The sequence below is a fragment of the Megalops cyprinoides genome, chromosome 24 (genome assembly GCF_013368585.1).
Source record: "Megalops cyprinoides isolate fMegCyp1 chromosome 24, fMegCyp1.pri, whole genome shotgun sequence".
NCBI classification, from domain to species: Eukaryota; Metazoa; Chordata; class Actinopteri; order Elopiformes; family Megalopidae; genus Megalops; species Megalops cyprinoides.
Window position 1 is genome coordinate 23,018,736 of NC_050606.1, and position 26,308 is coordinate 23,045,043.

At 41.8% G+C, this 26,308-nt stretch overlaps 1 protein-coding gene across 2 annotated transcripts in view; it reads left to right on the top strand.

Annotated features, from left to right (window-relative positions):
* The window catches only part of LOC118771149 (1-phosphatidylinositol 4,5-bisphosphate phosphodiesterase delta-1-like), a 32,043-nt gene extending 10,861 nt beyond the window's left edge, over window positions 1-21,182 (top strand). For both annotated transcript variants that reach the window (XM_036519044.1, XM_036519043.1), the window contains exons 3-15: window positions 6,586-6,814; window positions 7,479-7,608; window positions 7,965-8,193; window positions 8,477-8,678; window positions 10,359-10,503; window positions 11,076-11,228; window positions 14,064-14,210; window positions 15,258-15,414; window positions 17,664-17,780; window positions 18,349-18,527; window positions 18,884-19,019; window positions 19,473-19,622; window positions 20,700-21,182. In XM_036519044.1, coding sequence (XP_036374937.1) covers window positions 6,586-6,814; window positions 7,479-7,608; window positions 7,965-8,193; window positions 8,477-8,678; window positions 10,359-10,503; window positions 11,076-11,228; window positions 14,064-14,210; window positions 15,258-15,414; window positions 17,664-17,780; window positions 18,349-18,527; window positions 18,884-19,019; window positions 19,473-19,622; window positions 20,700-20,791 — 2,066 coding nt within the window. In that variant the 3' untranslated portion in view covers window positions 20,792-21,182. The remainder of the gene's footprint in view (window positions 1-6,585; window positions 6,815-7,478; window positions 7,609-7,964; window positions 8,194-8,476; window positions 8,679-10,358; window positions 10,504-11,075; window positions 11,229-14,063; window positions 14,211-15,257; window positions 15,415-17,663; window positions 17,781-18,348; window positions 18,528-18,883; window positions 19,020-19,472; window positions 19,623-20,699) is intronic.
* The last annotated feature ends 5,126 nt before the right edge of the window (window positions 21,183-26,308 follow it).

Here is a 26,308-nt window from a genome sequence, read left to right on the forward strand (position 1 = left end):
TGTGTGTGAGACCCTCAGTGTCCCATCCCCTTCCTTCCCTTCCCCAGCAGTGGGGTAGCGCTGCTTAGCAATGTGTCCTCAGTAAGGCGATGCCATTTTACAGAGGGGAAGTAGCTGTTCCTAACAGTGATGTAGCAGTGGCTCACCAGAATTTAAGATGAAATAATACATGAAATATTCATCTTTTTTCTCTGACATCCATGTGTGTGCTAAATAGACTCCAAAAGGTCAGGTTTAAGATGAAATATTCATCCAAGAAGTAAGGCAAAACACCACAAACTTTTCTGCCCCTACTAACCAAATATGCAGGGCTGGAAAAAAGAGTGCAAGCTAAAACTGATTACATTGGCTTGTCGTTTCCTGTAACTTTTTTCATATCTTCGATTTTTAGAAACGTGGAATGGAATTTTTGAGTCCCATAAACCAGAGGAAATCACAGAGCTATCACTGCTGTAGTCAGACAGTTCCTCTATGATATGCGTTACTTAACACGATCTACAATTAAGTAGAAGAAAGACTTTTTCACTTCTTAAATATTAGTATGTTGGTGCATCTCTTGTGTGGCTCAGTAGGCTGAATGAAATGCAGAACTGTGCAGTTTCCATTCCAAAGAGCCTCAGCAGGGCAACTTCAGCATGGCCTCGAGAAAAACACAAAATTGCATAAGAGAACTAACTGAATTTCTGTCAGTTGTCACATGATAACCAAACAAAACACTGCTGATATAAACTCTGCCACATTCATCTCTGCTGGCTCAGGGTCTAAGAAACTTTGGCCTGCACTGCTATTGGGCTCCAGCGGAAGAAATTAGATTTCTCTCTGAGCCCCAGCTGAAAGGCCGCATTGGCTGCTGCCCTGCCAAGCGGTCTTCTGCAATGTCACTTGACTTCCTTGACATACAATAAAGCCATGGTCAATCTAAACCTTGCAAGAGATGTGGATTTTATTGAGTCATATGGGCAGCAGATGACTTCCTGTCTTTTTTTTGTTTGCAATATTGACCGAGGCACTGCTTAGTCAAGTATTCATCAGGGCTGTGGCAAAACAGAATTTCATAGAAATGTTCCTGGGTTAAATTTCTGTTATATTTTTACTGTGATGCATCTTTAATACATTTGTATGCGGTAGGTGTTTAGTGTATGATTTTATGTGCAGTGACACTCTGTCTATATGAGGCTGTATAGATCATGTGGTCAGTTTGCATTTTGAGGACTGGTCCTTTGTCAATTGTGACTACGAGATTGATTTGGTCCCGTTGAATGACATGCGGGCATGCGTCAGATGCTGGAGAGCAGTGTGTCCGAAAATAAACAGCAGGATGAACAAGTCACAGCAATCCATGAGTGAAAAAAATGCCGGTGTGAAGCAAATGCACACAGATGAACTGATGGAGAGGTTGCTCACAGGATTTTGGGTGGCACAGGAAGAGGAAGCAGAGGGATTCTTTCATCTCCTCGTACAGAAGGCTTACAACACAGCTACACTGTCTCAGGCTCCACTCTCTTCCACTGTCCCATCAATGACTTTGTCTCTGGAGTCTCTGGGGTTTGGCTTCAACTTCAGGGCAAACAGGTATCAGATCTTATTTGCAGACTCTTCAGGCCTAAACTATGGCATTTATGGGAAAGTTAATGCAGACAGGGGCCCATGGCTCGCCTTGCTCCTCTGTCACATCGCGTCCCTGTGCCGGGGCCCTCCTGACTCGGCTCTGTCCCAGGAATGCTGATGGCAGGAAGGCAGGGCTTATTCAGAAACCCTGGCCAGGGTGGTGTCTATTATGGGTGTAGCTGAGACAGGTTAGACCAGCCGCCAGGCGGAGGAGCTAAACAACCCCATGCAGTTTTACATGTACAGTGTCTTCATCCTGTCACTCGTCTTAGTTGGTGAATGAGCTGTAATGTCTGTAGTTTTTTTGCTTGTTTTTTGGACAGTGCTGTGGGCAGTGTTAAGTCTGGAATTTTGTACAATTTACCAAGCATATTTTGAGGAATAGTCCACATTTGAGTTTTTCCATTTGGAGGGTATTAATTTTAAGCACTCTTATTGTGTGTTCATGTTTGGTTAAATATATTTCTGTTTAACAAAAGCCCTATGGTGTATGTAATGCAGGAGGCATGGGTAATGGGTAAAAATGTAAAGATAATAATATGTATTTTTGGAGAGCCAGGATAGGTTTGTTGACAATCAAATTTTAAATGACAAAAGTTGAATGTGAGGGAGAAAAATCTGTTAATCATTTGCTGATTCAACAGATGGTTGTCCCACACTAGACTCATGGGTTTGCAGGAAGGTGTTTAACACATCAGCTATCTTTCTAAACAGGTGACAGTCAAAGCACACAGTTACAAAAGGGTAGTCTGGGCCGAACCACTGAGATCCTCAAACTGAATTCAGTTCAATAATTAAGCTTGTGGTGGACCAGAAATACTCTCAGATTAAACATTGGATCATAACATGAACTGATTATGTTGAAATATTTTTGCTGAGTTCAGGAAGTGATGATGTTTGGTGGTGGCCTTATTATGTTCAGTGATATATGGGTAGGCATTGCCTCAGCTGAACTGCATCATTTCCTTGAGAGTGGATGAATGCACTGGCTAATGAGATTAAGTCCCTCTGAGACTCAATAAAAGTCTGATCAGAGAATCCTTTCCAATCACAGTACCCATGTCAGTGATGTCTGTTAATAGTAAGATTATCTCTATAGATAAAGTGGTTTCAATGTGTGTTCACTGATTAGCTACTAGGTAGACAAATTGAACCATCAGCTGTTGCTTAATTATGAACTAATTGCCAGCATGGAATGCTTTCCAGCTCCACTCACTGTCCCCAAAAGACAAAGCACAGTCACATAGGATTTGGGGTGAGGGGAATGACAGACAACAAGCTGTCCACAGTATTCCAACTCTTTAAACCATTACTGTTGCTATTCAGGAGGCCATAAATAGTTATTTTGCAACTGGACTGCTAGATGTATTGCTGATAATAACTTTGGATGTTATGACAAGGTACAAGACACGGTTTCTCTTGTGATATGAATGTATGTGTGTATACACACACACCTTTTGAAAATAATGCTTCTTTAGAAATTACTCACAGGATAGCCCAGCCCTTTTTGATTGCACTGGTCAAATGCCCACAACCTTTGAACGTTTCTGTGGATTAACCTCAGCAATTAACCAGCACAAAGGGCACACCACCCTCTGTGGAGTTTGAATAGGTTCCATTATTTGGCAGCTATTAGTTAATGGTGGACACTTACATTCGATGAGCTCTGATTGGCTGGCCCCCACTTGTCCTGTGTCAGCAGACTGCTCGCGGATTGTCCCTCACACACTGTCAGACACTAAAGGAAAGTTGATGAGAGGGCCTGGGGCCTGAGAGGTCTGTGAGGAGTTTATCTGGTATGTGAAGAATGGCTGGATCCCATCAAACATTATGACCTGGGATTTTACAGCTCTTTTGAATGTTGGTTTGGCCTTCCCCAGCAGCTCCTGATCCAAGCTGCCATTTGTTGTGTTCTGAGCAGTTGAAACGCAGAAGCTTGAAACAGCTCACTGTGCACTGGTTGTTAAGTATCACTTAGCATATACCAGGGCCTTAGCATGGCCATTCTTGTTGTGTCTTAGGATTGCGGTAATAGTTTTGATTTCCTTTGTGAGTTCACATGGCGTGTGTTTGTTTTTAACCTTACTCTGAGGAACTCTGTATCGAATTTGAACTCAGTTGTAATGAGTTTGAATGAAATGTGACATTAAATGGAGATGAGACTGTTTTGCACTGATGTTACATCCTTCAGACAGGAGCGGATGCTATGTGGAAGTGCTCTGTTCAGTGTGTGCTTAGTATAGGAGCAGACTGCAAGATGCTGCAAGAACGCTTATTTATTTGCCAGAGCAATACCTGCTTATACCACACTGTTGCTCCTTACCACTGCACTACACCTCTGCTCCTTATCACCACACTAAACTTCTGCTCCTTACCACCACACCACACTGCTGTTCTGTTCACTACCACTACACCACAGTGCTGGTCCTTACCACTGCACCACACTGTTACCCCTTACAACCACACCAAACTCCTGCTCCTTGCCACCACACCACGCTGCTGCTCCTTACCACTACATCACATGGCTGCTCTGTTCCTTACCACTTCACCACACTGCTGCCCTACTCCTTACCACTACAACACATTACTGCTCCTTACCACTACATTACACTACTGCTTCTTACCACTGCACCACACTACTGCTCCTTACCACTACACCACACTACTGTTCCTTACCACTACATCACACTACTGCTTCTTACCACTGCACCACACTACTGCTCCTTACCACTACACCACATTGCTGCTCTGACATGATGCAGGCTTTTTGGAAGTTTCTCAGCTGTGTGTGGATTAAGGTTAAGGCAGTTCAATCAGGTCTGAATCCAGAGAAGGATACTACTATTAGCCTTGCGACCAAGCTGCTGTTTTCTTCAATGTGAAAAATGTCAACAATTGTTGGTCAAAATGCATTCAGGCTATGAGTTGTTGTCAAACTCTAAAAGTCTCCCATTCTTAACTCATAAAACAACCCTTTTATCCATTATGCCCACATCATAAAGGTCAAGTGGATCATTGGAAAATGATAATTGCTATGGTGATACATCTTTATTGCCTCTTCCATCAGCCATACTGGCTGAAATAAAAGCCAGTACTTATCTACAGGATTAGTTTAAGATCTGCATTGACTTGCCCTCAGTAAACAACCAGCCTTAAGGCAAAATCAGCCTGTTTGGTAGAGGGTGTTCCCATGCTTCCTGGGGCTTCTGCTGGCACAACACTCATGCGATTATGTAATCTAATCAAGTGGAACATTGTTGCTCTACAGATATAAGGATACTTTACATCATGGTTTATGGTGCCTGCACAAAGTTAGTAGTTCATGTCTTTATAACTGTAGGTTGATAAACCTATGTAATAAAATGTGTTTTTTGTTTGTTTGTGCTTTGCCAAATTTTCTGAAAGACTAGCCTTAATAAACCTTAATAAATTGAAATAGGCACACAAATAATCTAGCAAGATGGAGGATTTTGGGAACTTCTGTTTGTGCTTTCTTAAACATTGTGTGGCATTAGTATGACCTCACAGATTTGTATTAAATAATACTCAAAATTCTTTCATATATTTGAAATATAAACCTTTATAAACTTTATGCATGAAAATGCAACCTCCAGTGAACTTGCCATTGAATAGTAGTTTGAAGCTGTCTACAGACTGTGCAAATGCTGTATTTTCCATGATAACTTTGCATGTGTAATACAGTAAAAACTTAAATGTGCAAAACTCTTATTTCATTATACATTTGCATAGGAAACACCCTTATTCAGGTAGACTTAAGGCTCCAGCTCAGTCACTACCTCTGTTTGCAGTGAACATAACCTCCCCATCAACAACTTCCCCATGAAGACCTACCCCATCAAAAATTGCGCCATGCAAAAATTGCCCAAACTGTCCCATGAAGACTGGTAGTGCAGTGCACTGCCTCCTGTACCATGCTACAGCTAGGTCCAAGCCCACATACCAGTGTGAAAGAAAAAGACAGTCAATGAACTCTGTGTATTTTGTTTCTCAAACTTCAGTTACCTCATAGAAGAAAATATACTTTTAACATACAGAATTAGAATGCAGCTCTTGTCTCTCTGGGATTTTGCAACACTCGCACAATAGTCCGTTGTGTTGAGAGAAATCCCTATCTGGACCCCTGACCAAACAGAAACACATTAGCGAAGGGAAGGGCTCTGGGTACGAACAGCCGGGCGCGTCATGGCAGCGTGGGTGTGTGTCACAGTTCACAGAATTCTCTGTGCAACCAGGCAACCAGCCTCTCGCAGCTGTGTTATTGCGAGGGGAAGTCCAGCTTGGGAGGAAGTCCAGGCTCTCATTGTCACCTAACAAGTTTTTGTTGAGATATTTCCCACTTCCACTCCAGCGTTCACTTTGATTTGAAGCCCCAGTGTCACCCCCTCGCCTGGAATGACCCAGTGGCCAACCCTGGGTCAGCATCCCCTGAGCTGTTTCACCAGCACATCAGATTTCTGGTGTAGGCCTACTGTCATAAATAACACAATTGCAATATCAGTGCCATTTGAAAAGGCACTTAATATAAAAAACAATAAATAAAAGCAACAAATTCTGTTTGTTATTTCCTTTTGGAGCCTGATGCATATATAAATAAAGATTAAAATTCAGAATGAATTCATCTTAAAAGATAGAAATATAGCATTCTGCACTGCTTGCCAGATGTCATATCATCTTGATCATCTGTCACAGCTGGGGAAACACTGTTTTCTTCCATGTTAATGTTTAGCTGTGGGACAGAGCCTGGCACTTCCTGTTGATAATGGAGATGGGAAGGGCCTTACATGGTCCACAGGAACACCCGCTTTCTCTCCCCCCTCCACCCTCCCTCCTCTCTTCCTCTGTCTTCCTCTCTTGCTGTCAGCTGCGTTTCAGGACTACAGTGACATGAGGCCCACGGAGGCCTACAGACACAGAGGCCATGGCCTTGACGTAGATGCACTTTGCTCTCTCTTCCAGTCTCCCTGGATGACATCGAGGCAGTGCGGGCAGGCCGGCAGTCGGAGGGGCTGCAAAAGCACACGGAGGAGCAGGTGGAGGGCCGCTGCTTCTCAATCATCTTCAAGGGCCGCCGGAAGAACCTGGACCTGATTGCCAGCTCCGAAGAGGAGGCCAAGCAGTGGGTCACTGCCCTGGAGAAGATCCTCAGCAACATGCGCAACCTCAGCCAGCAGCAGAAGACTGAGCAGTATCCTGCCACACTGCACTATTTTTCTACATACACTGTGTTAGTTATCCTGGTGATAGGTGATAGGACAGGCAAAAGCTCATAGTCATCAAGCAGTGACATCGTGCCCTGTTGCTTTTAGTCATTTTATGGCTTTCTCGTAACATTTCCTATGGCGCCTTTTGTAAAGTTCCTTTATATATGACTTATATATTTATATCTTAAATGTTAATGTATTTTAAACAAAATAATTAACTTTTACTTTCTGAGGTCTTACAGAAGCATGCATAACACCTTCACACACACACTGCAAAGCAGCATTAACAATCACTAACAAGCTTTTGTAGCTGCTAATTATGGTGAGATGTTTGCATGATGTTTTCAAATCATTAGTAATGCTGCTGCATAGTCTTATGAATGCTAAGAAATGGTTATGAATGCAGTTATTTAGTCTTATAACTTGTGAGGCTATGTCTGTGTAAAGCCGTCTTTGGCACACTTCTGCTGGAGAGGTGGATCAAAAAGTCCTTAAACTATAAAATGACGCATAGATGGAAGATTACAGTGAGCATCCTGGCTTAATGGTTGTATAAGATGAGCATCATGTGGTTATTCTCATTGCATTTCATGCTGTAATTTGTGTTTGTACTGTGGCTCTGAATGCCTCCTTACATCAAATCCATAGCTGGATCCTCAACTGCATGCGCAAAGCAGACAAGAACTGTGACAACAAAATGAGCCTGAAGGAGCTGAAGCACTTCCTGCATCAGGTCAACATCGAGGTGGATGACGACTACGCTGAGATGCTATTTGAGGTGAGGAAGCACTCTTTCACTTTGGGCACTGCAGTTTCGGTAGTTTCCAAATATAAGAACAGACCTACTGTGGTGTTGTGTTGCTATGGTGATGTTGGTTTATGAGAAACCTTTCTGGGGGAAACTTTGAAGCTGCCTAGACCTTCATTTGAACTTTATTTTAACTGTGTCAGAGGGAGGCATTGAATAAGCTGAAATACTGTAGTTCAGTCTGTGTATATACTCTCACACTCCACATATGTAGACATGTATAAAGGGGACTTGTTTCCTTGAGTCAAAACTGACCTTCTTTGAAGAATTACAAAGGATTTCTTAGCTCTGAGTAATGAAGCGTCTCATTTCCCAATATTTTGCAGAAATGTGACCATTCCAAGTCCGGTCATCTGGAGGGGCCAGAAATTGAGCAATTCTACAAACTGCTGACGGAAAGGGAGGAGATCGATGTGATTTACGGGAAGTACGCCCAGACAGATGGCCAGATGAGTGGCACAGACCTCCTGAACTTCCTGCTCAGGGAGCAGCGACAGGCTGTCTCCCTGGACGATGCTCTCAAGATCATTGAGAAGTGCGAGGTGGATGACACAGGTGAGCACATGCACGCATGGCTGAGGAAAACTCATAACCTGCCTAATAATCCTATTTTATCTGACCTAGTACCACTTTTCTAGGGTTAGTCATGGGTCATATGTGTATATATATATATATATATATATATATATATATAAAGCATTTGTGTATGAATTATGTCCTCCAAGACCTAACCCCTAGGGAGGAGCCATCATCTCAGGAGTGCTTTGAGATGGCCCCCGGTGGCTCACTCCAAGATGGAGATAGTCTATGAGAAATCGTTGTTACTGTCACTTTTCAGCCAAGGATAAGCAGCAAATGACCAAAGATGGCTTTCTGATGTACCTGCACCAACCGGAGGCCATGATTTTGAACCCCGCTCACAAGGAGGTGTACCAGGACATGACCCAGCCCCTCAACCATTACTTCATCTCCTCTTCCCACAACACCTACCTGATGGAGGACCAGCTGAAGGGACCCAGCAGCACTGAGGCCTACATCCGGTAAAAAAATGCTGTGTCTACATTGCCTCCAATCTATACATATCAGTAGGGCTGGGCAGTATGCCCTAAAATTTATATCATGGTATAATTTGAAGCACAGACGGTAACGGTATATATCACGGTATATTCGTTTTTCTTAAAATTTCAATATAAATGCTTATGAAGCGGTAAAGCACTGGCATGGCAACTGCATGGCAGCTATTACTGTACTCTTAACTGTATTACTAGGACATATTTCATATAGTACAGAGGTATTTTAAGAACATCTGTTGTGCAAAACTGCAATAATAAATAGAAAAAAATTCAAACTTTTCTCAAGTAACTTCCATCTCTTAAAAACACTTTGTCATGAAATAAATAAAATCAAGCTGCACAAAATGAAAATAAAAACTGACTCAGGGATTAAAGTTCTCTGTCGCTACGATGGATTTCTGTCAATTGGATTCCAGAGAGGCCATGTATGAGATCAGTGTAGATCTGAAGGGGAAAAAAAGCGAGGGGAGGGGGGTGTTACGGGACTTAAGAATCACGCTACCAGGTGATAGGTAGCTGATTAATATGGGCATACAATCTACTTGGATCTCGGTTATATATATATCCATATCTATATATGTATAGCCTATTGAAAAAATTGGAGACGATAATCAGTACAGCCCCATGGTGTACTGAAGTAGGCTGATCAATTAATCTCGTCTTGGCGGATGCACATACATTCAACTTTAGTCTACACGCAAGCCGATGTTAGATTAACACCAAAATACACATTTATAAACATGACAAAATACCCCAAAATCCCAAAATTACAAGAGTCTTAATTTCCAGCAAGCAGTAGAAATAGTTCAAATACGAATAAAGTTAATCAAGATTGCAATCAAAGTCAAAGTTTGTGACGAAGGAGCGAGAAGCCGAGGTTCAAAAAGGAGCAACCTGCAATCTCACCACTCCGACGAACAAGAAGAAAGCAATCCTTTTGCAACCACCCACCTGTCTTCCGACCGAGAATAATCCACAAGGAAAGTTTATTCCTGCAGCTAAGAATCGTGACAGTTTGCAATTAGATGAGCCTGAACACCGTGTTCAACTGCATGCGCACACTAACTTCCCCTCATCCCTAGCACTTGGCTTGTGAGGACGTCCTATCTGTCTTGACTATACAATATAATCAACTGATAGCACACACAATGCATACCATAATTCAAGAGTAATGGAAAGAGAATAACATGTTATTATTAAAAGAAAATAACATGCAGCTAGACTTTTAATGGGTGGCCATTATAGTGGGACATAGGGGTTTTGTCCCGTCATTGTATGTAGGCTACATTTAGTGAGGTTAGCCTACTGCTTTGTGTGTGTGTGAGCGAGAGAGAATGGGTGCACGTCTGACAATAGCGCAAACTCACGGTGTTCCGGACAACAATATTTTGCTTCATGCTTCAGAAAAGATTAATCACTGTCAGGTCAGCAAAGATGTGTGTATGTAGATAAAGGTTAGTATCGTGTCTTTTTGATGAAGTTACACCTAGATCTGTTAGGGCTCTACCGGTCAGCACGGTATAGTCAAATTCCATACTGTAGGGCAAATTATCTTACTAGTTCTGACTGGCTGCAGTAGTCCATAATGATAGGTGTGGTGCATAGCTCTCAGCATGGTGTTGCCATGACAGCAGTCCCCCTCCTCAGGGCCCTGATGAAGAGCTGTCGCTGTGTGGAGCTGGACTGCTGGGATGGATCCGAGGGTGAGCCGGTCATCTACCATGGCTATACGCTCACCTCCAAGATCCTCTTCAAAGATGTCATCAAAGCCATTAAGGAGTACGCCTTCAAGGTGAGTGAAGCCCCACCTCACTCTTACCATGGGTCCACCATGCCAATGTTTTTGTGTTTTTTGAAAGGCAACATTTATTGAGGTTTCATATAAAGATTTGAGATGAGAATTTTCACTCTCCATGCAATTAACAAACCAGTCTCATCCACAATTATAAAAATCCCAATTACCACTTCCTTTCTGTGTCAGCTGTTCACGGCATCCCTCCTCCACACCATCTCCCCCTTTCTTTAACCCGTTTATAATGTGGCCAGGTGCAATCCCTTCATCTGACTCCAAGGCAAAGATCAGCACCGCTCTACCATAATCGACAACTTGCTAGTGTTGAAAGTTGCTGTCAGTTGCTTTCCACCACACTAGTATATCAGTAGCTTTCTAAATCGTTATAGTGCTTTGTTCATGTTGAAATGTAATTAACTTCCCTGTTGACTTTCTTGCTAGGTCTCTCAAGGCTTCCTGGTTAATTAAAGTTTAAATAAAAGAAATGAATAGAGTATGCGTGTGTGTGTTGTGATACCCATCCTGAGTTTGAGATTGTAGTGCGGTCCCTCATTGACTCATTACCCACCCAGACCTCTGAGTACCCTGTGATCCTCTCCCTGGAGAACCACTGCAGCGTGGAGCAGCAGAAACTCATGGCCAAACACATGACCTCAATCCTGGGCAGCGCTCTGCTCACCGAGCCCCTGGGAGACCAAATGCCCACAAACTTCCCTTCACCTGAGGTGAGCTGTATATTACTTCCTCTTAGGGAATTGCTTTTTTGCTCAGGGGATTCTCTGATCCAGAGTGGCTTAGACAGCTTGCAGTTTTCACATATAATCCACTTATACAACTGCGTATTTTTGGAGGTAATTCCAGTTAAGTACCTTACCTAGGGGCACAACAGCAGTGGCTCAGCTGGGAATCGAAGCAGCAGTGTTTGGGTTAGATCCCTGTCACTGTGCCACACTGCTACCAAGCCCAGCTCTGACACTGCACAGAGGGGGAAATACAACAGGGAGTATATCTTAGCAGAGTATAAGGTTACTTGTGTCATATAAATTTTGGCTTCCTAAAGTTCATGTTGGCAGTTTACAACCAGCAGCTGCATAGCAAAAATGACATTTTACGCAATCAGATCACATGAATTTGTTTATAGAAAGTACAACGGGTAAGAACTTTGTATTGATAAGGGCTACAATTTTCAACCTGTGTTTGTCAGTTAAATGAGATCAAAGTTTTTCAGTTTGAAAGATAGCATCCCCGGGACAAGAAATCGAGTGACACCAAGTCTTTTCCACAAGGATGCTTTGGTCAGAGCTGCATGGATCTTGCACAACACTGCCACCTCCTGGTTCACCACTGTATGCACAGTTACAGTATCAGCTTCCTGTAGGACAAATCTATGCCAAAATTGGCCGCACCCTGCCCTACTAATCTCCTGAAACCAGATCTGACCTCTCAGCAGTGTTCTTGTTTACTTTAACACTGCTCCATGGGGGACAGAAAACACATGTAAGTGCAGGTGATTGATTATCAGAAAAACACCAGACACACATCATGAGATCCTTATATTCATTCCCCAGTTACCACGGACACCTTCACTTTGCGTCTAAGGCTGGGTACTCTTAACCTGCTCATCAGCAGAAATGTCTGTCCTGACTGTGGTTGGGGAAGGGGTATAGACTCACAATGGGGTGTTGAGTTATGACCTGAGCTTTGATTGAGGGGGGTGGAAAGGAAGGCCGTGCATTAGTAGGCTGGACAGGGTTTGTCCCAGAGGATGGGCTGTGAAACTGGGAGAAGGGGCCAGGGGGAATTTTCACACTCCCATTTGGACAGGAACTGGCTTTCAGGGCTCATCCAGGAGCAATGCGTGGAATGCTTGCAGCTGGGTTTCATTTAGCTTGCTAACGCCCCTTGCCGGGTGTGACAAGAATGTGCGGCTTTGCCAAAGTCCCCAGTGGAAACAAAATGCATTCGATGTCAGTTCCATGGTGTGACTAGCAACTCAGCCCCCAAGTGAACCACCCAAGCCACCCGTGTGCTTTCTCTTTGAATTGTTATGAGGTTATGGTCATGTTACAACATGGCTACAACAGTGCAGGAATGTTGTAAAGAAAGGGAGCCTAATCAGTTGATTTCCACCTGGAAAGAGGCCAAGTTACAGGAACAGGACTTTGCTGATTGACAGCAGCTCTGGCGCAGAACTTGAGAACAAAAATTGTCTTGGACTGCCATATCATGTGTATGTGGTGAACTTACTTTTAAGGTTGTACTCAGATATAACTCATAATGACTATGATAATGTTTTGACTGCAGGAGATTTGTACAGTAATTACACATTACATAATATTTATTTTTCCTTCCCATTGGCTGAAAGGAGGGTGTGCCTGTGTTTGTGTTTCATTGTTGCCACGGCTAACAATAGGTTTCACCATTGCTTTTTTGAAGTAGACATTAGATATCAGGTGCGCCTAGTAACTTCATTTCAGATATGTTAACACTTGGAGAAAAGGATTATATGGGACTTTTTCTGGCTAGCCTGTTCATCCTAATGTGTGACTGTTTGATCTTCAACCATATCACCTTAAAAACCCCATGTAGTTGTTCAAATTCACTTGAATGGCCCAATTCAAAGTATTTATGCCGAGTCCCCCTCTGTCTTCAAGAAACATCTGAAGACACAACTATTCCACTCTCACTTGAGCACCCGAAACACTACCCCCTAAAGGAATTTCAAGTCTCGAAACTGTTTCCCTATTGAAAATTAAAAAAAGAACATGTACTGTAATGTAATGGTTTAATGCACTCATTATCTCTACCAGCTAGCTTGTACCTTGTCTGGCCAACCATTGAAACTTGGTCATGCTGCACTTCTAATATTGTCGCCTCCTTATGGTTTTTTTGCTTGTGTTGTACTCTGCATCACTTGTAAGTTGCTTTGATTTAAAGAGTCTGCTAAATGAATAAATGTAAATGTAAGTAGCAAATGTTTAACCTACCGACTCTGGGGATCTCCTTATGGAACAGCTTTTTGTGGACTCCACAGCCACTGGAGCCTCAGCAGTAGTTTGATCAGTTTAGTTTAATTGTTTATTAAAAAACAATGGCACAAAGATGCCAGTCCAGTGCTTGACTTCAGGGAACCAACAGCAAATAGATGGCTCCAAAAACAGTCTTGCAAGTCCAAGCAGAATGAACAGCATATCAACACCTAGTGCTAGAATCATTGTAGGCCCCCCAAAAAATGTTGTCTACTGGCATCCTGGAAAAAACATCCCAATTGAAATTGCGGTTTTTCTCTACACTCTTCTGGTCAGTAGTTATATATAGGCTTACCTGGAAGGGAGGCTGCCTCTAGCTGCATTGTTAAATTGCAGCACATGCCAAATAAAACCCAAAACAAAAAGTGTGTGCAGGAAAGGGAAGTGTGTGTGGCCTTAACCCTAACTATACAAACCACAAACTACAAAAACATTTTAATTTGACTTATTTTGATTTAATATCTGACAATGTTCAAAACATGTCAGTGATGTCAAATGACAATGTTTAATTTTGTGTTTTTGCCCCTGCAGGAGCTGAAAGGCCGCTTCCTGATCAAGGGGAAACGCCTGAACAAACTGGACGCCTTCTATACCCTGGAGAGCACGGTGGAGGACTACAGCGTGTCCGAGGATGATGAGGCCGCAGATGCGCAGGAGGACGAGGAGAAAAAGCCCAAGGTACAGGGCAAGGACATCACAGGACAACCAGTGGCAAACCAGCCCAAACATCTAATTTGCTGCTAAACTGCAGTTTTTCAGATCCGATCAGGCTAATCGTATAGCTATCCAATCACTACCCTGTGAGTCTATACCTGGTGCTAATGTGTGCTAATGTGTACTGTATTTGTCCCCTGTATTACATTATACTTTTACATTATTGTCATTTGGCAGATGCTCTTATCCGGTGACTTACCTAGTACATCTAATACATTGCATGAAAAGTTGCATAAACAGAACACCACTAACAACATGAAAAAGTGTCTGTGTCAACCATAGTGCTGAGCTCACAAATATATGTCTAGGTAGACACATAAGTTCAAAGCAATATATATAACTTTAGGACACTAAAAGGACTCTGTTATTCAAAATATAAAGCTAACACATATTACACAAATGCAAGTAAACCTCTGTCTACCCAATTACACAAAACACATATATATATAATTGCACATAAGAGAGACAAAAGATTATGCTTGGGTGGGGGGTTGAAGTGTAGCCTGAAGAGGTGTAGGTGTTCAGTTTGTGACAAAAGATGACCAGCATTTCAGCTGTTCTGACCCTGTCTTTCACTTTCCCTCATTATATGCAAATGTGATTGCAATCCCACAAGACTGTGACCATGGGTGTATGGGAGATTGTGGTACTATTAATATGTTGTATTATATGGTGGGGATGGTGGGAATAACCAGCTTAGACTTGCATGGCAATGGAGACAATAGTGGAAACATGCTGTTGTCTGCAGTGTCTCTGCAATGCTAGCACTGTACACAGAAATGTGTGAGTCAGGAATATAATCCAGGAGTGCTGGGAGAATATGATCTGTTCATTCCGTAATCAACACTGGCTTGACAATTTTTGTTCAGTGAATATGGATAGTAAATTTTATTTTGTTCATTTTTAATCAGGAATATGAATAAATGAAAGTGTTATATCCTGTATGTACATGGAGCAAGTCTCATTTTGCAGATTCTAATTTTATGTCATGAATCTGCTGCTTCATTTCAGAAATCTAAGCTAAAGATGGCAAAGGAGCTTTCTGACATTGTCATTTACTGCAAGAGCGTCCACTTCAATGGCTTTGAGGATGCAAGAGACAACAAGGCTTTTTACGAAATGTCTTCTTTCAAAGAGGGAAAAGCTGTGAAGCTTGCAGAAGAGTCAGGTAACACATCTTACAGGGGCTATAGTGAAAACCATTCATTTCTGTCAGCTAACAAGACCCAGTGTGTTTTGACATTGTGCATGCATGTACACTGTATTTTGGCTTTATGTGATGAAGATAAACACACATTCAGTTTTCTGTACATTACTGTTCACAAAATGAAAGTTTTCAGTCAGATGAGGAGAAAATAGCTAGCCAGGGATGCCAATAAAAAACTTAAGTAGGTATTTTTTTTGTACATGCACAAAAAAGGATAAATTGCAAGCCTGTGTTGCCATATGAACATAAAGTTGTTATCATATCAAAAATACATCCAGAAGCTACATTATTTAATTTGGATAAGGAGTATGGAATGGAGTATTCTGCAGTACACAGTAGGGCTGCCACTGACCAAAGATTTTCCTAGTCAACTAGTAGTTGTTAGTTCAAGCCATTAGTCGACTAGTCATCGCATGTACTGTATATGACAGTTACAGTTAATTTAATTATTTATATATATATATATATATATATATATATATATATATATATATATATATATATGGGGCATCAGAAAATAGTGTGATTTCCAGGGCTGAGGAATAATGTTATAAGTAACATTGTTAACACTGTGCTACGTTACAGAGAAATACAAAACCGTAATATTTTACAAGCGCATGCACGAAGCGAGCCGCTTGTTAATGACAATGCTAAGAGCAAAAGTGGTAAGGATTCTGAATGTGTCGGAACAACCAACAAGGAGACTGAACATTTTGTTAATTTATTTCAACACAGTATAACATAACTTGTGAACTTGTAACACCAACACAATAACTTCTAAAACAAATGAAAAATAAAAAACAGAACATGAAGTTAAACATGCAGTAAGCGAGGTAATTTAGCTTCTCCAGTCACCACGAACTTTAAAAAACCTAATAGCGCATATGACAATGTATTTATTTAGCTGTATATAGCCATAACTTTGCAATTCGTTAATATTAATTAAGCCATTAATTATTTAGCATAATGTAATAACCCTTTCGCGTGTACGGTCACACCGGTGTGATTAGCCGTTTAGCGCGTATGCTAAAACCGGTGCAATTAGAACACTAGATTGGAAAATTCTAGCTAATTTTAGCTTTGACAAAACAGTGATTTAACGTTAAAAAATATAGCAAATGCTAACTGAAAACTCTGAGAAGCTTAATAACGCTAATGAAAACATAGCAAACCATGTAACGTTACAGTGAGCTACATTGCATAAAAATAAATTACGTGTGAAAGGGATAATAACATTAGGCTACCTAAGGGAGAGCGGGGACGAAAGTAATACTTTTCAGATAAACGTCATTTTAAAAGATAACATTACAGACAGAAACTAATTTTCACTGTGATCAACAACTCACGTGTGTGTTCTATCAATACCAGGTGCTATTTTGTACAAATGTGGAAAAACTTCGGTATAATAATATAATAAGTATGGTTGTTATTGTAGAGGGATGAAAGAAACAACTCTTACAATCGTCCCGACAATGACTCCTGACAGTTAAACCTGACTTGGTTCTAAACTGAGAAACTGACATGGCAAACCTCAGGACGTATTAAAGTACTAATTAATCTGTCAAATGATCATGACTATGACACATGAAACAATAGACACAAGTTGTCATTCAAAAAAAAAAAAAATACCGCTTGACTGAATTTACTTTCCGTTTGATTGATAACAGCTTCTCGGGTATAACTCCGCGAAAGTATGATGTATCCACACAATTTTTCATGATTCTGGAAAGCGTTGCATGCTGTACATACTGATGCAGTCAGGCATATCAGACTTGTGTGGGCTTGGAGAAAATCACCGTGTCACTTTCGTCCCATGTTACTTTCGTACCAGCTCTCCCCTACATGTTTCAGATGATAAGTCATGTTTGACATCAACGAATGATAGGCGAATCTTTGCATGCGGAGTTTGCATGTCACCTTCTTGGGGTCATCCTTTACATGCTCGAAATGATCCCTCACTTTGGATGATTTCCTGCCCGACATAGTCTAATAACTTTTTAACGACAAGGCGCAGCTCCCGAATGGAGTTTGAGGGTTTTTTTTTCTGCGACTAACCAACTAATGAAAACTTGGTCGACTAAGACTCTTCACATCGACTAACGTTTGGTTGACTATTAGGGGGCAGCCCTAGTACACAGTCATAAACATTGGTGCTACTGTACCGTATCTTTTGTGTGGCACCTATCTAATAAAATTGTTCTCTGTCACAGCAAACAACTTCATTCACCACAACGTGAACAAGCTCAGCCGAATCTACCCGGCAGGATCCAGGGCTGACTCTTCCAACTACAACCCAGTGTCCTTGTGGGCCGCTGGCTGCCAGATAGGTAACAGCCTTCATTCTTGACCACACTCACAGACCATGTTTTGGGCACGCTTTGCCACGTTCAGAGGACAGGTTCCAGGCACGCTTAACCACATTCAGAGACCAGCATGCCCAGAAATCAGTCTAATGTGCCCACAGCATGGACTACATTTAGAGACTGTACCCTCTAGGCACCCACAACTGCACACACAGGCCATGTTCTGGGTGCACTGGACTGCATTCAGAGGACAGGTTCTGAGAAGTGGCAATTCAGCAGTATTCCAATATGCTGCACACCTCTGACACACATTGTCAGAGTGGGAGGTGTAGTTAGAGCAGATCACTGCACGGCAGTGACTGGCTGCTGCTGCTGCAACTATTTGCTGGTGGTTTGAATGTCAGCATTCACCTGACATGTTCAGAAACTGCAGTGTTCAAATACCAGGTCTGGGAAAATCAACCTGTGAGGACAGAAAAACTGCACTATCGCCATCACACTGAAACCTTCCCCATCAGAATCCATTTCTCTGACCGCATTGGACCATGGCTTTGACCTCCACTGTCACTCCTCTGCCTCTGTCCCTCCCCAGTGGCCCTGAACTTCCAGACCCCCTCCAAGGAAATGGACCTGAACCAGGGCTGCTTCCTGCCCAATGGGATGACTGGCTATATCCTGAAGCCTGCATACCTCCGGGATGCCACGTCCGAGTTTGACCCCATCACGCTGACCCGCGGCGAGTGGTTGCAGCACAAGACACTGCATGTCATGGTAAGGAAGTCTCTTCTGGGCTTCTCTCATACATATCAGAGCACCAACACAGGCTTCAGCAGCTTCCCGTTTATCTCAGAGATTCAACACAGGCTTCAGTAGCTCCATGTATTCCCATAAAAAACTGTAGAGAAGCTGGCTGAAAATGGTACATCACATTATCAGGGGGTATAGCCATTAAAATAAGAGCTCTGTGCTCCCTATATGCCATGCAGTCATGACCTTAAAACATTTAACAGTGTCTAGATGGTGCCCAGCTCACAGTAATCTGCCTTGTTGTAGTATGGCCATGCTCTTCTGCACTTTGATTGAGAGAAGGCTGACCAACCCATCAACATTGTCTTGGGTCCCATCAGGTCATCTCAGGCCAGCAGCTGCCCAAAATTAACAAGAAGAAGCAGAAATCCATCGTGGACCCGCTGGTGAGGGTGGAGATCTATGGGGTGCCAGCCGACATGGCTGAAAAAAAGACCCACCACGTCGAAAACAATGGTATGGGAGCCATCCTGCCCATCTCTCCCCTGGTTACACTGGTTACGCATCGCCAGTATAAGCAAAACACTGCATGTTTCTTTGAATTTGCTCATGACATATAGCACACATACTCACAGAGGATGCTGAACTGTGGGACTTGGCTATTTTCCTGAAGGTGACTAGTTAGAGTCCCAGGGTATTTGACCCTTGAACAAGACATTAAACCTGAACCAGCGAAATATCCAACTATGTTAATGGATAGTATGTTAGTAGGTTACCCTAGATAAAGCGTCATGGTATCTTAAATTAAGAGAGTGCACAGCAACCCATGGGACTCGAGCCAGAAAAGAGGAAACAAAAGTCCGTGCTTGTGTCTCAGCTTGCAGCAAATAAAGCTAGGAAGAAGAAGCTCACTGGTTCCCGGTTCCAGGTACCTGTCGAGGTTGTGACCAATGTTTGGGTTCTCATCAGGTTTCAACCCCATGTGGAACCAGCAGTTTCAGTTTGAGGTGTACGTGCCAGAACTGGCTCTGGTGCGCTTTGTGGTGGAGGATTACGACTCGACCTCTCAGAATGATCTCATTGGACAGTACACCCTGCCCTTCACCAGTTTACAGAATGGTGAGTCTGTCAGCAAACCCACACACACATTCACATACACTCCTCCACCACCACCCCCCCTCCCACACACACACACACACACACACACACACACACACACACACACACACACACACACATGCACACACACTGCAATCAATTAGATACAGTCATAAAATAAAGTAAAATCTCCCCAAGATGGTGGTTAGCTGTTATTAAGTATTTACTCAGTGGACCATCTACTGACTTACAAGGCCCTTGTGGCAAGATACAAAAAATATAACCATACAATCCATCAGACTCAAGCACATACATAGTGTGCTTGTAATGATAAGTAATGCACCTTATGAAGAACCAAGTGCAGACATAACAGAAGAGCAAACAACACTTATACTAGCTTACTATGTAGGCCTGCTCAGTACCCACAGCTGTCACAGTCTTTGCACTCTAAATGATGGCAGTTTACAGTTTCTCTCTAAGACAGCTGTGGTCAGAAAACTACAGAGGAAAAAGTCATTAGTAGAGATTTATTTTTTCAGTTATAATTCATAAATGCAGTTTCAATCCCAAAAGGGTATGTTTTAAAATATGATTTGATACAATTTAAAGGAAAAGTTCAGTAAGAGGACATGCTCAAGGCCCTTCTGGCTTGTGAATTTCCTGTCAGAGAATGAACTATGTTCTCTATTGTCCGCAGCAGAGATGAGCCACTGCCCTATTTTTTCCCATGAAAACTTACTCATTTTTACTAATCTTTTATGCCTGGTTTAAGATACTTTTAAGAATTTAATGGTCTCTTGTATTGATCATTTTGAGAAATAATCCCTGTGTGTGTCCCATTTTTTTAAAATTTAAGATTTGTGTTCTTATTTCAAGGTTTTAAAATTTCAACATTCATAACCAAGACATATGAAAAAAAGACACGATACAATGGGAGACATGGTTTTGAGTCTGTAGTCTGCACTTAAGAAGCACTATTTCTAATGTATCACATAACAGCACTGCATTATTAGGATGTACTTCATTCCATCTGTATTTTTATAATAGATATTCCAAATATGCTAGTCATCAGCTGAAAACCATTTCCTGTTTCCTCAGGATACCGGCACATTCCTCTGCTCACAAAGAACAGTGACGTCATCCCTTCAGCAGGACTGTTTATGCACATCATGGTCGTTGATGCTCAATAATCTCCACCCTCACCAGTCCCCCAGATCTTCAAGCCAAAGCGCAGACTACTGAAGCTGCATACCCTGTTTTACCCCGAAGACATTTCAGACCCCCTGATTCTGTGCCTCCACAGCAGTACCCACCTTTGACATTTCTTTTCTTAGTCTCAGAACAGCAGAGGAGTTCTTTTCAGACTATTTTAATGTTCTTTCAGTGAAACATTGGAAATCTGTTTTTATCTGGGGTTGAATTTAAAGAAACACCATGCATTCTGACCTATGATGACACACAGAACAGTCAAATCAGCTCACAGTCCAGTAAAAGCCCTACATATAGACATGCATTACACCATTTGATCATTTTATATTAAAGAAAATACTCCTACTACATTACATTCTTATCCGGAGCAGCTTTCATCACAATAGAACATAAGTGTATCCATTCAAATTTAAATGAGCAACAGTGTCAGACCAGGCTAACAACACTCCCTGACCAGTGAGTGTGAGCATAACACTATTCGAGCCCTACCACAGGTTAACTTGTGCAATCTGACAGACTGTAGTATACAATCAATATTGTATACTACAATACAATAGTCCCTAGAGCACAGAATCAAAATACTTCACAATATTACACATAAAATAAAATACATACATGACAGTAATGTTCCCTCTGTTAACACATCAATATGATGTTTTAAATGAGTAAGTACTGCTAAAATCATACCACAGAGAACATGTGTGGGGTCTGTTTTCAATTATAAAGATTTCATATATGAATGCTCTATTTTGCCACAGGAAAATAGTCTCTGAGAACAATACGACTTTACTCTTGTAGAGAAATGCAGATGCTGACAAGCTACAGTGAAGGGATGTAGTCAAATGGCAACATCAATTCAAATTCTAAAACTGGTCTGGAGTTTCATTGACAGTACACAACGTCTTGTATGCAGGTATTAACATCAATATGCAAACCATGTTGCACACTACAACAGAAGGATTATGCACATGGTCTGAAATGGAGTATTCCAAGTGCTACAAATGTCTGAGATACAACCTTCAACCTTCTGCTCAAGCTAATGTGACACGTTAATACTTGTCATTTTCAGTGGTTAACAGTGGCTATCATTTGAAAGATTGTATGTTGTAAAGATTTTGTGTGAGAGTTGAAATAAGCCTCAAGCCTTTGCAATGACACGCATTTTGATTATTCATAACAAAGCCTTTGAAAAGGATTCATGAATTATTATCTGTTTGTTGTTTTTGATATCCATCACATAACGCTGTGTTTTTTTAATCAAGAATCATCTGCTTTATGGTGTCTCACAGACCCAGACTGTACACATGAGTTGGAGGCACTAACTGAACAGAAAGAGTCTGCACTCATGAAGTCACTGCATACATCACAGCTGTTGTGAACCACCTGATCAAAGGCATTTTGTTTGGATTCGAGGAATGGCTTTTATTCTGGTTTGGCCTTCAAACTTATGCAGGTCAATTGATAACTTACTCCTCTTAATTATTCTTTCTTCTTGGTCTTCGGTTAGGGTCTGTCAAGGTCTGTGAAATTTTGTTTCTTAGCAATAAAAAACTCAGAATACTTGTACTTATGATATTATTTTCATCATTATATTAAAAAAGAGATCACCAAGGTATCACTTGTTTGTAAAGTATACTGATTGATCAAGCCATATTTTATATTTAAGAGGCTTTTTTAACTTTGCTCAAGTCAGACATGTAGTCATTTACGCTCATTCTTGGATGACATTATTACTATGAGGTATTACAGTTGCAAGAAAGTCTTGTCTTCTGTGCCTCTGAACACATTTTTATAGATGAAATTTCATACTGTAGTTCAAAGCCTACCTGTACAGCTACGTGATGGTTTTAATCAAAACCACTTGGTTTATATTTTTCATAAGCCCCAAAGGAGAGAGTAGTGTTGTGTGTGTTGATTTAAGGCTAGTCCACCCATATATTTTTCCATTTTTGCCATTTTTCTTCTCACTTTGCACAGAACCTACAGTCTCTTGTAATTGGTCACCCCATGAGACGTATCTGGCCAATCATAAGTAAGTGTGCCCTCTGTTCAAGGAGAAAAGAAATGTGCAACCTGTTCCAAGTTAAATGAGGTGATAGTGAACACCCTGCCAATCAGTAGACTCCAGCACTTGAGTGCCATACAGAACAGCATCTTTTCTGAAAATTTTGTGTTGCTGTCCTATTGCCTGATACAGTAGACTTCAGGTTAACAGTATCGCATGGCCCCATTTAGCTAGCTTCTTTTCCACATATCCTCTCTTTATAATGGTATGCACGTATACACTGCATTCTTTGCAAGAAAAAAATCATTAAAAGACAATGGCTTTTATTAATAACTAATTATTAAGTGACAAGCTCTTGTTCAACTTGCCAAGCTATGCCACACCTTATTGTTTGCTAATAGTACACTGTTGTTTGCAAATGCAAAGAAAAATAAAAGTAAATTATTGAAATGTCATTCATGTCTTACCAATGTTGCAGTGTGTTGTTCATTTTGCATGGCTGTATTATGATTCAAGTCTTGGTAACGACAGAATTGAATGCAGAGCACTGCAAAATTTTACTCAATATCGAATAATCATTTAATTTGCTGCGGATTTGAATCTGTATGTATGCCAGTAAGAACAGAAAACAAGGAGCTAAGAAAATCTGAGCCTTACAGCCCAAGACGTCGCAAGTGTGAGACCGAGGTGTCATTATGAGACAATGAGAAGGAGTCTGTAACAGCGAAACATACAGTAATTCACTTTGTACTGTCGGGAGCAGAGTAGGTAATACACTGGTTACGGTACCATCATTCCGGTGATTATTATTTTAGGGAGCAAATGGCTGTCAAAGTAAACGGGCAGTTTCCCTGACACAGACAAGTTGGTACATTCCACTGTTTTTGCTGTTGTATTGCTAGTTGTTTTGATGGTGGGAGGAAACCAGATAGAACATGCAAACTCCACACAGAAGGAACCTGGGACAGCCGGGATTCGGACCCAGGACCTTCTTGCTGTGAGGCAACAGTGCTAACCACTGATCCACCGTGCTGCCATAAGCATCACAAAAGTGAGGTCAGAGATGGAAGAATGGATGCGGTATCAACGGCAGTCCATCATTAAAGAAATGAAGCCGATGATGGAGAAGAGGACCGATGATGAATGGATGGAAAGGAAGAGATTAGAGGAGAGGAAAGAAAAAGACAGGAGCAGTTATGGAGAGAGATGCAGAAGGACAAGAAAATGTGGGTGAAATGTGGGTGAGATTACCAGGAGAAACATTATCAAAAACACAAAAGGCGAAGTGGGGGTAAGTACTTTGCTCCCAACTTATATAATGTGTTTGCACCTGGGGACCACATTCTTGGCAGTTTCATCTTGTGTCCTTTTAATGCAGTTATTTTTTTTACAAACAGTGCAGCCCAGATTATGATTGATATGTTCATTTTAGTTGTGATTTGACAGTGTAGATTGTCCTTGAAACTGATTTTATCAAAGCATTTGTTGCTGTTCTGAAGCACCCCAGTAGATATGCAAGCCAGTCATTCACTTAATGCAGGCCCGGCCCGACGCATAAGTGAACTAAGCGCCTTCTTAGGGCCCCCATGGCCACCAGTGGGCCCCCAAGAGCACTTGAAATGTCCCACAAGAGAGCTTGAAATGTTTATTTATTTATTTATTGTGATATATTATATTATGTCAGTGGTAATCATACAAAACACAACATTATGTTAACGGACTGGCTAGCTAATACTACTGGTTTAATAAATTCCCACTGCCTCTGTCAGAGCTGATGTCATGTTCATGCGTATGAGCACTATAACAGATGTTAACTGTATTTTGATGCAAGCACCCCCTAGCCAGCTATGAGGTCGCTGAGGTCTGGACCTCGGTAATTTTTTCTCACTCAGACTGATGTTTTGCATTATATGCGTGTGAATGAACATGATTTTATTTTGTGAACGAAAGTGTTTTGACATTGTTGTTGACATAAATCCCCCTGCCGACGCATGTATTAGGCTAATGTTAGAGCATAGCCTAGGCAGAACAGTCAACAAATCTGAACAAATTCTCTGTAGGCCCTATGGTCGTATTGGTCCGCCAAATAAGACTTATTTCAGCCAATTAGAACTTATTCCTCAAAGAGCCTGCCTAAACGTTTTATAAAAACTGTTTTCTGAGGAAAGAGTGGGAGAGAGAGTGGTAGCAGGCAGCACGTAGCTCTGTTGTCAAGCATGAGTGAGGCAACTGTCACACGTCTCTGAAACAGCTAGCTAGCTTGTAACGTTAACCAAACTATAACAACTTCATCAGTAATCACAAGCACAGAACTGGCTGGTACTCTGCTTCTTGCCAATGTGATTTCATCTTACAGCACTGGCTAGCCTCATAATTCGACAGCTATGAAAATTAACGTTACCTGTGCAATGTGGTCCAGCAGAGTTAGGCCTACTGTACATTTCTATATCAACTAACTTGCAGTACTCAAGGTTAGCTAGCTAAGATTGGCTAGCTAATGTCAGTCACCTCGGGCCATTGTCTTTTTTTAACCCATTCATGTCCATAACAGAAACATCTTTACTCACAAGAAGGGAACAGCCTACTGATTTTACAGGAATGGTTCAAAATGCCTTAAAATTGAGTTGGTAGTAAGAAGGAAGGGATGTTTGTTTAGCCTACATTTTTGGGAAACAATGGCCTACCCTTTCCTGGGAAAAAAAGTAAAAAAGGTACAAATGTACAGCTATAAAATAAACCCACTCTACTTATGCTTCTGGACCTCAGTTAAAATTTTGCCCTGGCTACAGCCTATCATGCAAGCACAGTCAGTCAGACTAACGTTAGGTTACAGTGCATGCAAATGATCAAGCATCGACAATAGTCAACAGTTTTGGAGGCGGTGGGGGGCCCCCTAATCAAATTCTGCTTAGGGCCCCATAAAGGCTTGGGCCGGCCCTGATCCTTGCTAAAGGTCAGTCAGTTACCATCTACACTGATTCATGCTATGCCATTGAAGTGGTGCATGACTTCGGGATGCTTTGGAAATATCGTGGTTTCCTAATCTCCTCAGGTAAGGCCGTTTCACATTCCAACCTTATTGCCAGCCTGCTCTCTGCCATCCTCCTTCCCTCTGCCATATCTGTTAATAATATAAATATATATCTATAAATGCTCTGCCGACTCCTCCCAAACCGATCCTGTCTCCCTAGGCAATACCAGTGCGGATGAGGCTGCTAAACAGGCCGCGTTGTCTTGTTTCCCTATGGTACTCCAGGCCCCCTCTCTTGCTCCGCTCCCCATTGGCCCTCTACTTGATGACGTGGTCGCTGCCCAACACAGTGCCCCTGATGTTGTAGTCCACAAATAGGAAGCCAAAGGCTGCCAACCTGATGCCTCTGGCCTGTGGCATCACCTTGATGGTCACCCTGTCTGCCTGCCTTCTCTCCTCCACGCGCTGGCCCGCTCAGCACATGGGCCCCCGCATGTAAGAAAAGGGGGGATAATACATAAC